The sequence below is a fragment of the Lissotriton vulgaris genome, chromosome 2_1 (genome assembly GCF_964263255.1).
Source record: "Lissotriton vulgaris chromosome 2_1, aLisVul1.2, whole genome shotgun sequence".
In the NCBI taxonomy this organism is placed as follows: domain Eukaryota; kingdom Metazoa; phylum Chordata; class Amphibia; order Caudata; family Salamandridae; genus Lissotriton; species Lissotriton vulgaris.
The window spans coordinates 396,335,800-396,352,609 of NC_141687.1; the positions used below are offsets into that span (position 1 = coordinate 396,335,800).

Consider the following 16,810-nt stretch of genomic DNA (forward strand, 5'->3'; position numbering starts at 1 on the left):
CTAAATTGCCCTGGGATACAGCATGAGCTTAAGAGAAAACATGCCTGCCCAGCTCCCGTGTGGAAAGGGGTGCTGGGCCACGGAAGATAGTGAAAAGGCTCTGATAACGCCGGATTCTTATCTTATCTTATGTCTTGTCTTACCTCTCTTAAGAATCCACAATCCACTGGATCTTTTTATCTGCTAAGAAGTGTAAAGGGGAGAAACCATTCCCAATAGCAATTTTCAACTGACCAATCAACTCAATTTCAAAGGAACACTACAATTAAAGTTTTCAAGGATGTATTACAAAGCCGAAAAATAACTGAACATACAAACACCTCAGCACGAGGTTGAGAAAATAAATGGGCACTAATACAAACATAATCTCATCCGACTCAGAATAAGAAGAATAGTTAATTCTAGAAGCATTAGGCACGTGATGACTGCTCCAATCTCTATCTTAGTATTCATTAACCTAGGAAAGAAAACAAATTATCTGTCCCTACACTGTCGCTGAAGTGACATCCCTACTTAGCATCACCCCCAGGCAAGAGAGAAAAGGTCTCAGTAGTGAGGACTTCCTCAGAAGTACACTCACTTTGCATAGGTAAGTAGCCAAAGCTACAGAGTTCGTTCTGAGATGCTCCTTCTAGCTTCCCCTCTAATCCTCGACTGCTCCACCCTCCGGGGCACTTACCCTAATACAAAATCACAACACAGTAGAACACACCCTTTACATGCCCCTTTGGACAGGTCTTCCTTCTCGTACTTTTCCATCGAAACTCTGACTCCATCCAAAAACTGTTGAAGTGTCCTTTGGTCCCAGACACCTTCTCCACTGAAAGTATCATATCTGCATTCCTGTTCACTCCCATGGCGGCTCTCCTACCATCCTAACTCCTAAAACAAAGAGTTATGCTGCCTAACAAGACATGTGTACTTGCACCTGGAACAGAAAGCATGTGAGCGAAGCAAACTTGCACCCACAAAAAATCTACTGAATACATTCGACCAAGAGCCTTCCCAAGGAAAAATACATTTCAGGCCTGCAAGATTCAGCTAACATAAGAAATCACGAAAAGGCCTCTCATAACAAGGCAGAGAAAATCATTAGGCTTTACACGTTTAAACATAAATTTCCTGAGACACGTTATAAGCATTAATTTCGTTACTCTGCATACATGAATAAGCAAACTACATGTGTAAACTTTAATATGGCGCACGTTTAACCCTAATGCATCGCTTTTATACGTGGAGTGATTCCTTATGCATCATCTAAAATACTCTTTCAACTAAACACTACATTGCTCTTCATAAATGATATGATTACATTTGTATTCAAACTAATATATGTTGCTTTTGTACTACAAATCTAATGACCACACGTTAATACATTCCTCTAAATATGTGGGTGCTGACTATCGGTGATTATAATGCACCCCTACAAATTTCAGTATAACTTGGCGCTCTCTCAGCTCATACGAGTGTTTGTGTCTCCCCCACAGATGTTCAGCCCAGAACCAGAGATATAGGGTCACCCCAGGCCCCAGAGACGTCCCTCCCTCTCTATCAAGGCTGGTGATCTCTATCGACCTCTGCTGGAGACAGACACTCTGATCATTGCACTGAAATCACTGACAAACCTTTCTTGATGCGCTCACCCGCTTGGCAGGGAGGGCAGCTGTCAGTCAGCCCTGTCACACAGGTCACTATCACACAGTCCTGTGTTTTAACCAATAGTATTGAACATGCTGGGAGTGGAACTTGTACTAGTTAGTTTGGACCTACACGTCCCAGTAGGTGTGGCGCTTATACGATTTAAACCAGGACTGGTCCTAATTCGTCCTGATGATGTGGTTCCTGCTAGCAGTGATGAAGCTAAGGGGGGTTCTCATCTCAGGAAGAGACACTCCTGCAAACACTTGCATAATTAAGTAGAGGTGCCCATCATCCGAATGCACGAGGAACGCCCGCCCTGTTGGCATCCCATGTAAGGCGTACTCAGCAGCGCATAATATCACATAGCAATGTATTTGTATTTGTATTTATTTGTATAGCACTTACTACCCCTGGCGAGACGTCGATCATAAGATAAAGCCTATCTGGGGTCCTTCCTTATCTCATTTTAAACGAAGCATCTACTTCGGGCCGGACTGAGTGTCCATTCTACCCCTCTAGCGTCCCCCGGTAAACCGTATGTTAGCCGAGGCCCCGGGGGGCGGCTTTTCGAACAGGGGGGGGGGGGGGGGGGGGGGGGCTGCCGCGACTTAAGCAATCCCCGACGACTCCGATCCCGTCTCAGCCTCCAGCAGTGCGGGGCCGGTTTGAAGTGGGAAAAATGTTGTCAGGGCAGATGTTGGTTTCCGACTCGGCCCGAGCGTCTTCAATTCGTTTTGGTAATTAAAAAAGAAACTCCCCTTGGTCCCCCGGGCCGGAGTCGGCAGCGCTGATATTGTGGCTTATTGTTCAGTCATGGGACTGGCGCTCGAAGCCCTCATGTGACCCGAACGCACCAGTGCTCATGACCATTGGGGGAAAGGAAGAAAACCACACGGAGGGAGGTATGTGCCAACCCGAGAGGCGGAGATGCGCTTCGAGGCTGCAGAGGCGCCTTGGAACTGGAGAGAACCCTTAGTGAGCTAGCGCCTTAGAGGCAGAGGTGCTTTGACGCTAGACTAGGGTAACTTTGGGTAAGTGAGGCGCTAAATTTGGAGACAGAATAAAGCGTTGGACCCACAGAGGCGCCTTGGAACTGGAGAGAGGTGCTTTGGAAGCAGGCGTGGGACATGGGGGTCGTCTGGTGCCTTCCGGGGTGCCGCCGCGCCCCCCCGGAGCGCAGGAGCTCGGACTGGAGCCTGCAGTGTAAGCCAGAAGAGGTACAGCAACGTCACGCTCATGCTTGGGTATTTTAGATCAATACGTCGCCCCTGTCTTCTGTGCTCGTTTATTTGGAAATATTGATATAAATAAATTATGGAGGGAATTTTTTGTTGTGTTCTGTCTGTTCCATAAATGTCTCCAGAGTAATCTTCATTTCTCTGCAGCTCACGTACATGCCCACAAACCCGCTCCAAGAGGGAGATTCCCGATTTTTAAAGCCAGAATTAGTTTTATTTGAGCTGTGTCTACAATTGCCTATGCTTCAATATAAAATTGCGAAAATGATGGCCCCTCTAAACTCAATCCTAGGTCCACCCATACAAACCATCATAAATCAATCCCTGAGCAAAGGACAGGTACCTACAGAATGGAAACAAGCTGTAGTCAATCCAATTCGGAAAAACGCCACAATACCCTGGTCGGACCTTTCAAACCTCAGACCCATCTCCCTCCTACCCTACCTCAGCAAACTTACAGAGAAGCATGTTAATAAACACCTGTCAAAATATATCGAAGCAGCGGAAGCCCTGGACCCATCCCAATCTGGTTTCAGGCCTAATCACAGCACTGAATCAGCCCTCCTCTCCGTGACCGACAACATCAGGATGTCACTGGACAGGGGGGAATCCGTGATTCTAGTGCTGTTAGATTTATCCGCTGCTTTCGACACGGTATCACATGAACTCCTCCTAGAAAGACTGAGTGATGTGGGAATAGGAGGCACGGCTCTTGCATGGCTAAAAAGTTTTCTATCCGATCGCACCCAAGGAGTCAGACTAGGCTCTCACTCCTCTCCATCTAGAGTGCTTACTAAGGGTGTGCCACAGGGCTCATGCCTTAGCCCCACGCTCTTTAACATTTATGTGGCCCACTTAGCAAATATGATAAGATCCTTTGGATTCACTCCGGTGTCATACGCTGACGACACCCAACTTCTGTTTCCCTTCACAACTCTCACACCGGCAATTCTTTCATCATTTGCCAGTGGGATGAGAACGATAGCACACTGGATGGCAAAAAACTTTCTTCAGTGCAACGTGACCAAAACAGAGGTCATGCTGTTTGGAGGAGCGACTCTCCTCTGGTCACCAGATTGGTGGCCTTTGGAATTAGGCCCTGTCCCCAACCCCAAGCCCTTAGCAAAAAACCTTGGTGTTAAGCTGGACCGAGCACTCCTGCTCAAGGAACACACCACTCAGGTTGCAGGTGCCTGCATTCACGTGGTGGGGCTCCTAAGACGTGTCTTTCCTTTTCTGCCAGACAACCACAGAAAGACCCTCATCCAAACTTTAATCATAGGCAGAATGGACTACTGCAACAGGCTTTACCTATCGGCGAATGAAGAACAAATAGACAAACTTCAGGTTGTCCAAAACACGGCAGCAAGATTGGCCCTCAACGCCCCCCCCAGAACGCCCTCCCGCCCCCTACTGCACCAACTCCATTGGCTTCCTGTGAAGCAGCGCATCAATTTTAAAATCTGTAACATCATACACAGATGCCTGTATGGTGCCAGCCCCAAATACTTACGAGAGAAATTTATACCATACTGCCCTAGACGCGCACTCCGCTCTAGTAACCATCTGTTGCTACAAGTTCCAAAAATAAGAAGAGCTAGACAGGGAGGCCGAGCCCTGTCTAACAAAGGACCCATACTTTGGAACTCCCTGCCCACCAAACTGAAACAAATTAGCAATTTAGTGTTCAGAAAAAAACTGAAAACTTACCTTTTCACCTGGCCATAATACCCATCCCCCCCTCAGCCTTCACCCCTAGAGTAAGCTGCCCTAAAACTGCTGGCAACAGCGCAGAGATATCCCTTCGGGAATTGACTCAGGCGCTTTACAAGCAAATAAATAAATAAATAAATAAATAAGTCAATGGGGGGAAATACATACCTCGGATTTTGTTTTCAAAATCTCCAACTTTCAAGGTTTAAAATGTTGCCTTGTATGGGCTCAGTCGTGATAGCCACATTACACCAGCTAGGAGTCTGTGTGCTCTTCTGTGTTTGCATGTATGCACCAGTGCAAGTGTGCATGCTTCTGTGGGCCTGCAACGCCAGTCCAAATGAGCCTAGCTCAATAACAGCACAGTCACCCATTTATTACTACAGGTCAAATGTCACGCTGTTACCTTAGTATAGGCCAGCTAATGTGAGAAAACACCTCAGGGATAACACTCTGCAACCTCCTTACATGAAAACCAACTCTGCCAGTACTTACAAAAACAACTGGACTTGACTGTACCCCCTTGCACTCATTTAACCCCTTGTGGCCTAGTTTGGGGCAAATATCGTTGTTTACAACTACATGCAAAAAGAGCATGACTTTAACTTCTAATGGAATCAGCAGAGAGGCCAAGGCCCCTCCCCACACTCAACAATCACAGCAAGTATCATTGTAGACCCTGCACATCTGCATAGATTCTATGTGCATGTAAATATACACATACATAGAGCATGGAAAGGCCTGTGGTGCTTGGGCGATGAATTCTAATGCTTACTGTCAGACTGACAGACCTAGAGGATGATATACAACAGGAGGGGGCACTGCCTGCCAGGCTGCATCTACCTTGTCCGCCAGGCTGCATCTACCTTGCTTAGGAGGAGGAGGGAATGAAGGGCCCAATGCACCAAGTCAGGTTGCAAAGTCACCTCTGTGTTTGCACACTGACTGCTCTTTGACCCAACTTAAGTTTTACACTTCGATTGATGCACAAGTCTGTTGCAAGGCAAAACCATAATTTGTGAGGGTTTGCAAAAACCCTGCCTCATTAATATGCATGAGACGGGATTCTTTTTGTGCCTTGTTGTGGAGGCTTCAAATATATATAGGAACAGCAGATCTTTAAGCCTCCTTTTACATTCACTTTCACAGTTTGCCATGTTTTGGGAATGGAAGACAAACTGTTACCAATTCTTTAAATTTACATAGAGGGGCTTTAGCTCCGTCCAGAGGAGTATTCTTCCCCCCAATTCTGTTGACTCCAATGAAGTGCTTGCGTTGCACTGCATGACAGACTATCTTACACATCAAAGGTACACCAAATCATCACACACTAAATTCTCTATCTCATCGACGCGCGGAGTACAGAAAGCAATCATTCTTTGCTTTGTTTCTTTTTGACCACAACAGGCTTTTAACAAATATTTTAATCGGGACTCCAAATGCAACACAGATTTATTTGCTTTGCTTAAGGAAATTCTGACTTGCCACTGTGTGTTAGAAATACGTATTCAGTACAGCGCCTCAAGTATAATTGATTGACAGCAAAAAACATTGTAAATAACCATCAGCAACGAAAATAAGTTTGCATTTTGTGTAAAGCGTATGACATTTTGGCATATCAGCAAAATTACAAAACAAATATACACCAACAGACCAACACATCTACATGCACCCATTAAGAGAGACTAATGGATGCATACAATCCAACCAGTATATAAAAAACCATGCAGGGAGATAAGCAGAAATACAGGCACCATTTCACACATTCTTAAATAATCCCCTATGCAATAGAGGAGCGCATAGTGATGTGCTTGGAGGATTGTACCTCAGGTGAGTACTCAGTGTTGTGACCCAGGGGAAAACAGGGTGCTATGCAGGCACCCATGCATTCCGCTCAATATCACAAGTACCAACCTCCGATTGCCCATGCGGACGGTCCTGCACAGCCCTGTATAGAATTGTCCCCATGGTTACGCGCACAGGCCCAAGGCCAAAGGGGCAGGAGGGGGAGATATGAGGGTCTGGCCAGCCTACATTTATCTTAGGGGGGAGGGGAAATATGAGGGCCTGGCCAGCCTACATTAATCCTTGGCCCACTGAAATGACCCAGGCAACTGGTACAGTATTTAACGAAAACGTATTTGGCTTAAAATAAGTGTAAGCCAACTGCATTCATATGTGAATAATACACCAGTGCACATCCAAAATAGTCACTTTTATCCCTTGTGCAATTTTCGCACTTTCTTGTCAGTCCATGTCCTTTGTCAGAAGCAACTTCCAATAAGCATATGGTGTCGGTAATTCAAGCTTTATTTTTCAATTGACAATGATCCACAGCCGACGCACGTTTTTCCCCGTTCGGGCTTTCTCAAGGCTCTGTACTTGCGTATTGCACACAATTTCTTTTTTTTTGGTTTGTAAATGCTGCTGGTATATCTTTGTCCTATTCTTCCCACAAAGATGTGTCAGTATCGTGTAGTTCTTAATCTTTTCAAAGAAACGTCGTCCTTGGTCGATGTTGGCGGATCAGGTGGCGGGTAAATGAAGTGAGAGGTTACGCGGAAGTGTTTGCCGCCGGATTGCAGGGATGGCGCCAAGAATGGACCTCTGTTGACTTTGAGGATAAATGGAACTTATCATGGCTCCATAACAGCATTATATTGTGGAAGATTGACTTACTACACTACGTTTCTTTGAAAAGATTAAGAACTACACAATACTGACACATCTTTGTGGGAAGACACCAAATGGTTATTGGAAGTTGCTTCTGACAAAGGACTTGGACTGACAAGAAAGTGCTAAAAGTGACTATTTTGGATGTGAACTGGTGTATTATTTGCTTTGAGGTGACCTACGGCCTGGATTTTTATTTGGGTAGGAGGTCCTGGTTGATGCCCTGGGTGGATGTGCATCCAACGCCAAAGCTGCACTCTATATTGTTCATTGTTCGTTAAATTGAGTTGAATTTGAATGTGATTAAGAGAACTGATGTTGATGTGCGGGTCATGACAGCAAATCCGCCATTTCTTGTATCTTGCATTCATATGTGAATGCATACAATCTGTTGGGAAAAAAATGGAGGCGCTGGAAGTAAAGGTGCAGCGGTGGGGCTGAAGGTAAATGAGCAATAAAAATGCATTTACATTTTGTTTTTAACTTATCACATTTGCTGTGCTTTCAGAGGCAGAAGTTAAATACCAGCCTACTTCGTCTGGCAAATTTATGCTCATTCTTTTAACATGGAGATGTTCTTAACTTTTTTTTCACTTACTGCAAAGTGAGATATTTTTGTGAAGTTAACTATGTGACATGTCTGTTGTACAGACAGTGCGAAAAGAAAGACTGTAGGATGTACATTTTTTTGTAATGCCCAACAAAATATAAATACCTGTAAATGAACCGCACAGAAGTATTTCAAACTGTATTAGCAGCTAATGTTCATGTTATGTTAATATAACTTAATGTAGCACACAAATCACCTATCGAAAAGCACAGGCAAAACAAAATGCAGAGAAATTAAAGTGAGACTGTTTTAAGCTATTTCCTGAAATTAAGTCAGGACAAGTGCGAATATGATAGGGCAAGGCATTCCGATAGCATGGGGCCAAGTTAGACTAAGACCAGCAGCAGCATCTTGTCAAGTGAACACGAGGGAGGGTAAGCAAGACTTTGGCCCACATGCATCAATCTAGGCTTTTGCGATTTCTAAATTGCGATAAAAAGCGATTCGCAATTTAGAAATCGCAAAAGCCTATGCATGATTATTTTTTAAATATTCATGCAATTCGGTAGAAATCGCTATTTCTACCGGATCGCATAAAAAATGCGATTTTGAAATTGCGAATTCGCAATTCCCATTCATTCCTATGGGCCAAAAGGCCCATAGGAATGAATAGGAATTGCGAATTCGCAATTTCAAAATCGCAAATCCTGATTGCATTTCAAGGGTGGTGAGGGGGGTTCAAATGAACCCCCCTGCACCCCTGAAATGTATTTTTCGCATCATGTTGCACACACACATGTCCTAAGGACATGTGTGTCCGTAACATGAATGCTTTTAAAATGCGTTTTCTGTGTTAATTACACTTTTTGCAAATTTACCGAGTAGTTCAACTACATGGTAAATTTGTCCCTCTAATTGCGAATTCGCAATTTCAAAAGTATTCATGCATTGCTTTTAAGAAATCGCAAATTTGCGATTTCTTAAAAGCAATCGCATTTTTGGAAATCGCAAAAATGTTGCGATTTCAAAAAATGCTTGATGCATTCCAAAAAGCATTTTTGGAATCGCAAACGGCCGATTTTAAGGAATCGCACCGTTTGCGACTCCAAAAATGCTTGATGCATGTGGGCCTAAGTCTCTAGAGCGCAGATTCCTAGCTGGACAATAATGGTTAAGTTTCTAGTGTAGATAACTAGGGCCATTGCTTATTAATGGATTATGAGTGAGACAGCATATTTTGAGCATTGTCCTTTTCTTAAAAAAAGATTTTAATAGGATCAAATCGAATCTTTGTGATGCTCAAATGATAAATATTTTACTGTAGCCTTTTGTACAGTGCTTACTACCCTATGTGGGGCACTGAAACGCTTATCGACATGGGCAGCAAGCAGTGGCGGCTTGCACAGGTAACGATGTGGGGCGTGAGGCGGGGCGGGTCGGGGCTGGGTGGGGGGGTAGTGGAGTGTGACATACGATGGGAAAGTGGAGAGTAAGGAAATAAATAAATAAAATCACTTACTTTGCGCTCGCAGCATCGCCGAGTTTGTGATGCTGCGAGCGCAAAGTAAGTACTTTTATTGATTTATTTCCTTGCGCTCCACTTTCCTGTCATATGTCACACTCCACTACCTCCCAACCAGCCACGCCTGCCTCACCGCCTCACAGCGTTACCTGTGCAAGCCGCCACTGGCAGCAAGCTATGCCCATATAGGGTGTGTGGCTTGATGGATGTTGTGTTTGTTTTCTAATCCTTTGTTGGAAGTATTTCCATGTCGCATGTGAAGGTTATTCTTCATCCAAATGTTTATGGCCTGAAGAAAGCCATCCAGTTTTAAATTGTAGAAGTCTTTCAGGCCATCCATTTTTTAAATGATTTGGGTTTCATCTGCATAATTGTAGCATGTGAGGTTAAATGATGTAATCAGGTTTGATGAGGGAGTTAGGTAGATGTTGAATAATATAGGGGATGTCATCGACCCCTGAGGGACATCATGGTATTGTGTATGAGGAGCTAATGTTAAAGATGGGACCAACATTAGTTCACAGTCACAGCTGAAAGGCCAATAAATCAGTAGGTATTCACGGAACTCCCTTCTCACCTTTCACATATGGTATTCCAAAGAAGACATTGCTGTGTGAAAAAATTGCACAACTGTGCAGGACATTCAGCCATGTTGCTCTTTTTTAGTTTTTTAAATTCTTTATTAATTTTTTTTGCATTAAATGTCATCATAAAGAAACAATGACTTCAGTCTCATTTGACAATCAATAGGTAAATCAATTAACAAGAGGCAAATATGACTTCAAATACCTTAAAGGTTAAATATAACTTATAAATGTATAAATAGACAAATAGTTAATGAGCCCATATAGGAAGGGATGAGGGAAGGGAAGTAGTGGGGTAGAACAAGAAAGTCTAAGAAAACTGGTAGATAAAACAGAAATCGCATAATCAGTACTTGCCTAAGGTATGAGAAACTAAGAGCAGTAGCTTTTGATCAAATAATATATACCTAATAAAAAGATATTTCTAATAAACCATATTAAAACATTGAAAACACCATTAGTCAATTGTAAATGTAAATGTAAGGACATAAGGTAACTTATACGTAACATTATTATACAATAGATTGAAAAGTGTGTATACTTTTAATACTGCTTATAGATTGGTTATAGCAACTGGTGGTTCTGGGTGAATACTTACCATTCTACAAGGTATAGTTGCCATCTTAAGGGAGAGGGAAGAAGGATTAAAGCTCATAGGAAAAGGAAAATATGATGAATCTTTTCTGAAGAAATATTACTAGGATTCTATGTAAGGTATAGAGTAGTACAGAGCATTGTATCCCCGTTGTTATAGTGTTGCGGAACCATGGGGGGAAGGGTATTAGCGGAAATTGAGATTGATAGGGGGAGGATAGCTCTATAAAAGGTGTATAGTAGGACCCCGCCTGCTATACATATTTGGTACACTTCCGGTGTGGCTACCTTGTGCGACATTCCGTGACCTAAGCTCACAGAATATAGCATTCCTGTGGGGGATGGGCCACAAGCGAGCGGCCCTGGGTATGATGCAATGCTCCACCTCAACCAGAGGGCTGTCAGTCCCCGACCTTGAGGCATACTACCTGGCAACACAGCTGCAGTGGTTTGTGAGATGGCTGGCGGACAGCAGAAACCCAGACAGGATACAATCACCATTTGCCCCAGAACCCCCTGTCTTAACGAAAATACTATTAAGGCTGAAGCAGGAACCACGCAGGAAGACGGATGGGGAGACCGTAATCACGCTGTGTTGGGAGAGATGGTTACAACAGACAAGTTGCAGGGTACCCTACTCCCCAGACATACCCATCGAAAATCTCTGACAGCTACCACATAGGGGGAACTGGGCAGAACTGGATGACTGGAAGGAAGTGGGGCTGGGACATTTCCGACTAAATAGAGCCGTTCCGGCAGCATTCCGGAAGCAATGGACTATGGGAGCAACAGAACCTAGAGCGTTGTACTGTTGCAGATATGTGGTCCTTTCTGCAGGTAGGATAAAAACGGTCTCTTGCATATATGGAGCCATCAGACGGGACGTTGAGAAACCCATGGAACGACTAAGAGTACAATGGGAAGAGGACTTAGGGGTACCGATCATAGAAAAACACTGGGATGCCATTGTAGAGAACACCTTGAAGGTCTCTAGAAACGCTAGGTTCAAGCTCATAAACTATGACGTGCTTCCCAGGGCATACCTCACGCCAGCCAGAATCAGGCGCTACTTCCAAATGGAGGAAGCGGCTTGCCCAAGATGCAGGGACAGAGAGGCACATATCCTCCACATGTTGTGGGACTGCCCGGACCTGAGGGGATTCTGGGAGGACGTACTAACGATAGTCAAGAACATAATAGATAAGGAAGTCCTGCACACACCAAGTCGCTGCATACTACACTGGTTTCCGCACACGGCTAAAACAAAGTTCACAGGGAGGTTTCAAGACTTTTGTACTAGCGAAAAGGGAAATCACAAAGAACTGGAAGTCCGTGAGATGCCCACAATTTGAGAGCTGGAGAAGGGAGCTAGAGAGATGAGCAGACGCAGGAAATAGAATCTTGTTGCAGGCAGCAAACAGAGGTATAGGGTACCTGGAAACAGTGACAGCCTGGGGGAGCCTAGTGGATGATTTACGAACAACAGATGTAAATGACACAACGGACGACCCGCCAAATTTGCCACCACAGGGAGGGACAGTGAGATAGGGACAAAGAGTGTCTAAGGTAAGACGAGAATTGAGCAGACCGCCGCCCTCCTCCCCCCCTTACCACGCATGGACCCCAGACACAGATAGCACAGATAGATGAAGAAGGAACCTACACCGCTGATGCATGTAAACTGGAAATTAAGTGACTTGCTCAGGAGTGACGAGTTAGGGGGATTGGGAGTTGGAACCAGTTGAACATGTTGAACAGTTTACTCTGCAACAACATTAAAACGGAAAAGAGGAAGAGCAATGCAATGCAATGTAAACAAGTGAACAGATGACTGTTATGAGAACTGCTCAAATTAATTTTATAAGAACCAAAGGCCAATAAAATCTGAATTAAAAAAAAGTTGTATAGTAGGAAAGAAGGGATTATCAAAATGTATGACTGGAGACATAAATAATGATGTATATAGAAAATATCGAATTGGTGGTACAGATCGTTACTAACATGCTCATGTGTAAGAAAGGAGAAAGTGAAGGTGCAAGATATATGCAAGCCTGTACAAGTGCAAATATGCAAGATAAGCTGTAAAACAAGGGCTAATTACTATTATATTAATTGTGAAAAACATCAGTTGGTGTTCTATATTATCACTAATTAATCAGGGTTATTTATAGTAAGAATTTAATTATTATCGTTTCCTGAATCTAGGAAGGGTGACCACACGTGAAGAAACAAATTAATCTGATCCTGAAGATTGTGTATGACTCGTTCATAAGAAGCTGTATGAATCATGGCTACTAACCATACCGCCTGCGATGGTGGACTCTGTGATGTCTGCTGTCGTAATACACATATTTTGGCTGTCGCTAACGCTGTGTGTAGGAGATGCCGTTGAGGTTTTGAGAGCATTTGTGATTGATGCAGGTTGTGTAGGAGAATGGTGGCAGAAGTGAGTTGGAGGCGCAAAGCATCGTAGTACATAAGGTCTTATCCACATAAGCCCAGAAAGGTTGTATCAGTGGACATTCACAAATAATATGGGTTGTATCACAACAAGTATTAGCGCATCTCCAACAGTTAGCATGGAGAAGTAGTCCTGCTCTATGTAGTTTTGTTGGTCACCAGTGCCATTCATGAAGGATTTTGAATAAACAGAATTTCCATCTTGACTCACAGGTGCCCTTATTCAAATCATCTCAGATCTCCCTCCAGGCATCATCCTTATATGAGACTGATAATCTGGTTTCCCATTGGTGTGCAAATCTTGTTGTAGGGGTTGCGAAAAGAGATGGGATGTGAGTACTTCATATAAACCGGATGTGACCCCTTTATGTTTTCCCCATGTATGTAAGTATGATACTATCGGTGACGTCTGTAATGACCAATGTTGGGGTCCTAAGCCCCTCCTTAAGCATTGATGAAGTTGAATGTATTTTCCGGATTGTTGGGTAGGTAGGTCAAATTCCTCTTGTAGCTGTGCAAATGATTTAAGATCACCATCATTAAGGATCTGGTTCAGGGTATGAATGCCTCCTGCTTTCCATAGGGGCCAGGCTATTGTTTGTCTGTTAATGCGTATGTTTGTGTTATCCCATAAATGGGCATTTCCATGAATTCGAGGGTTCAAGACCAACAGTCGATGTACTCGTTGCCAAGACCTACGCATAGCTGATAAAATCGGATTGGTGGGGTCCTTATGACTAATCCCTGCCCCATACAAAGCGGAAAGGCCTGTTTCTGTAGATAAAAGATGCCTTTCTATGTGCACCCATTGTGGCACATCCGGGGGTTTTTGATATCATGTAAGCCATTTGGGATAATTGTAGTGCAAGAGCATAATGCTCTACTGAAGGAAGGCTCATTCCTCCGCAAGAGCGATGGGCCTTTAGTTTCAATGCTGCCAGACGAGGTTTAGCTGAATTCCATACGCAGGATTTTATCTTAGAGTCTATTGAGCGCAGTGTGGTTAAAGGAATCTGGTAGCATGCCTAAAATGTAAACGTGGAAGGGTTACCATTTTTATAGTTTGTACTCTACCCCACATTGAAAGCCCTAGTGCCTTCCATTTTTCAAAGTCACCTTGCATCTGAATAATCAGAGCGTTTAAGTTATCTACAGTCATCCCTTCTAACCCTTTGTTCACCAGTATGCCTAAATATTTGAGGGGTGAGGGTTGTGCTCCCTTCTGAAATGGGTAGTGCTTCACTTTTATCACAATGAATTTATAATAACCCGAAAAGGAGGGAAAGTCATCTATATTTTCAAGTATGGATGGTAGAGAATGTGGTAGGTCTGTAAGTGTGAGTAGAATGTCATCTGCGTATAAATAGAGCTTAGATTCTCCTGTCGGAAGGCGTATGCCCGCAACATTGGTAGCTTGACATATTGTGGCTGCTAAAGGCACCATAGCTAAAAGAAAGAGGAGTGGGGAAAGGGGACACCCCTGACGAGTTCCTCTACAAATCTGGAATTGTTCTGACACAAAGCCCCCGCAATTTACCTGTGCAGTAGGGTTATTGTATAGCAGACGTACTTTGGTTATAAACTGGTCACCCAATTCAAGCCTTTCTAATACTTTAAAAAGATATTCCCATTCAATACGGTAAAATACTTTCTCTGCGTGAAGTGAGAGGGCTAGTGCGTCATTTTGGAGGCGTTTGGCAGACCAGAATGTGTTTGCCAGAGTGCTAAGGGGATTCCGAGAGGAGGGTCCTTGGACAAATCCTACTTGTGAAGGATGAATCAAGGAAGGTAAGAGTTTGCGTAGACGGGAAGCTAGGACATTAGCCAGAATTTTGATATTACAATTTAATAACGATATGGAACGGTAACTGCCACAAAGTAGGGGGTCTCTCCCAGATTTGGGTAGGACAGCGATTACAGCTTTATTAGATAAGGGACCCAAAGAAGTCTTCTGCTCTGCTTTCTGAAACGCAGCATGAAGAGAATCAACTATCTCCATTCCCGCCCAACGGTAAAATTCTGCAGGGAAGCCATCCTCGCTCGGGGCCTTATGATAGGGTAAATTGGTTATTGCTTGGGAGATCTCTTCTTCCCTGATTTCACCCTCTAGAGGTTCTCTGCCTTTGTTCGAAAAGCAGGGTAGGTTTGCCCTTGTAAAGAAGGCATCTAGTTTATCATCATCAGTTTGTATCTCAGTAGTGTAAAGAGATTTGTAGAACAGGGCAAATTCGTTAACAATGTCTTAAGGTCTAGTTAGTATGGCTCCTCCAGCTGATTTCTAGCTGGTATAGCCATGGCTGCTTCTCTTTATCATAGTTGTGCCACCAGTAGCCTCCCTGCCTTTTACCCCCGTTTTATCCTTTGTAGTGCATATTCTGCCTTAGAAGTAAAAAAATTATTCAGGGCCATACGAGCTTGTTCCAATGATTTGCGGTGCTAAAGAGTAGGTTCAGCTGTGTATAACTGGGTATAGGACACTATATCTTGTTCCAGTTCTTTCTGTCGGGCAGCAGTTTGTTTATTAGCTTGTGCTGCATCCCTCATAAACTGGCCCCGTATGGTAGCTTTTGCTACTGCCCAGAGGGTTCTGTCCGAACTTATGAATCCTTGATTAGTGAAAATGTAACCCTGAAGGTGAGTTTACAAATGGGCTTTACCCTTGGAGGTTCTATAGCATTGAAAACTCATGCGCCAGGGTTTACGCTCCTGTCTGGTTAGTCCTATTTCCAGAAAGGAGGACTGGAGAATGATCAGAAAGTGCTGCTTCTGGTATATGGGATTCCTGAATCCCCTGTACCACATTCTGAGAGGCCAAAAAGTAATCAAGGCGAGATAGTGTGCCATGAGTAGGAGAAAAAATAAGTATATTCTACATCTGCCGGATGAGAAAGACGCCAGTGTTCTACCAAACCATCATCTGCCAATATATCACCCATCACAGCTCTGTCTGCCGCATTGCTCCTATCTAAAGTCCCTGTTTTGTCCAGAACTGGGTCTCTTACAAGGTTCCAGTCTCCGCCAATAAGGAATTGTGAAGCGGCTATCTCTGTTAAAAGGTGATTCAGCTGAAGAAATAACGACTTTTTCGCTCTAGTCGGAGCCTAGACTGAACCAATACAGATATAGGTTTCCCAAATTCGTAATTTGGTAAAGACATATCGTCCATCTGGGTTTATCCAAGTTTTAACACTGTCACCGGTAGAAATTTATGAATAAGGATCGCAACTCCGCATTTGCAAGGGGGTTTTTCGTCTGAAGCATCTCCTCCTTGTACACATCTATGAATCCCCTTTCCCATCCATTCTCTACTCAATTTATCAGATTCAGTAGCATTAAGGTGGGTTTCCTGAAGAAGTGCAATATCATTATATATTTAACAGAATAGGAGAGTTAAGGGATTTTATCCACTACTGTGGATGGAAGGGTACTCCCAGTCCCCTAGACAGGTAGCTATATAACAATATGAAGGAGTACCACCAAAGATAAGGCTAAACAGCCAATATTGGTGGGATGAGACACTAGTGTAAAAAGAAGAAGTCCTCCTTTGTTTTTAAGGAACCCCCTCACTCACCGACCTGGTCGGTGACATGCTTCATCATCGGGGCCACCTTGACAGCCGAATGCCGCCAAGGTGTGCTGCAACACCTGAAATACAGTGGAGCGGGTATGTGAGTGATGACTGTGAAAAATAGAAAAAAGTCCGTGAGTTAAAAATTTGGTTCTGAATATAGAAACTTGTGCTGATACACCGCACCATGGTTTATTCGCATCACTGAATGTGGAATGAGTCACAGACAGATCGGACTACGTCACTTCACTACGTTACAGGCACGTA

The 16,810-nt window shown here is 43.7% G+C and overlaps 1 protein-coding gene across 1 annotated transcript in view; it reads left to right on the forward strand.

Annotated features, from left to right (window-relative positions):
* Window positions 1–2,631: 2,631 nt before the first annotated feature.
* The window catches only part of CDK15 (cyclin dependent kinase 15), a 456,073-nt gene continuing 441,894 nt past the window's right edge, over window positions 2,632–16,810 (forward strand). Inside the window, exon 1 of the mRNA XM_086958557.1 lies at window positions 2,632–2,858. Coding sequence (XP_086814683.1) covers window positions 2,769–2,858 — 90 coding nt within the window. The 5' untranslated portion in view covers window positions 2,632–2,768. The remainder of the gene's footprint in view (window positions 2,859–16,810) is intronic.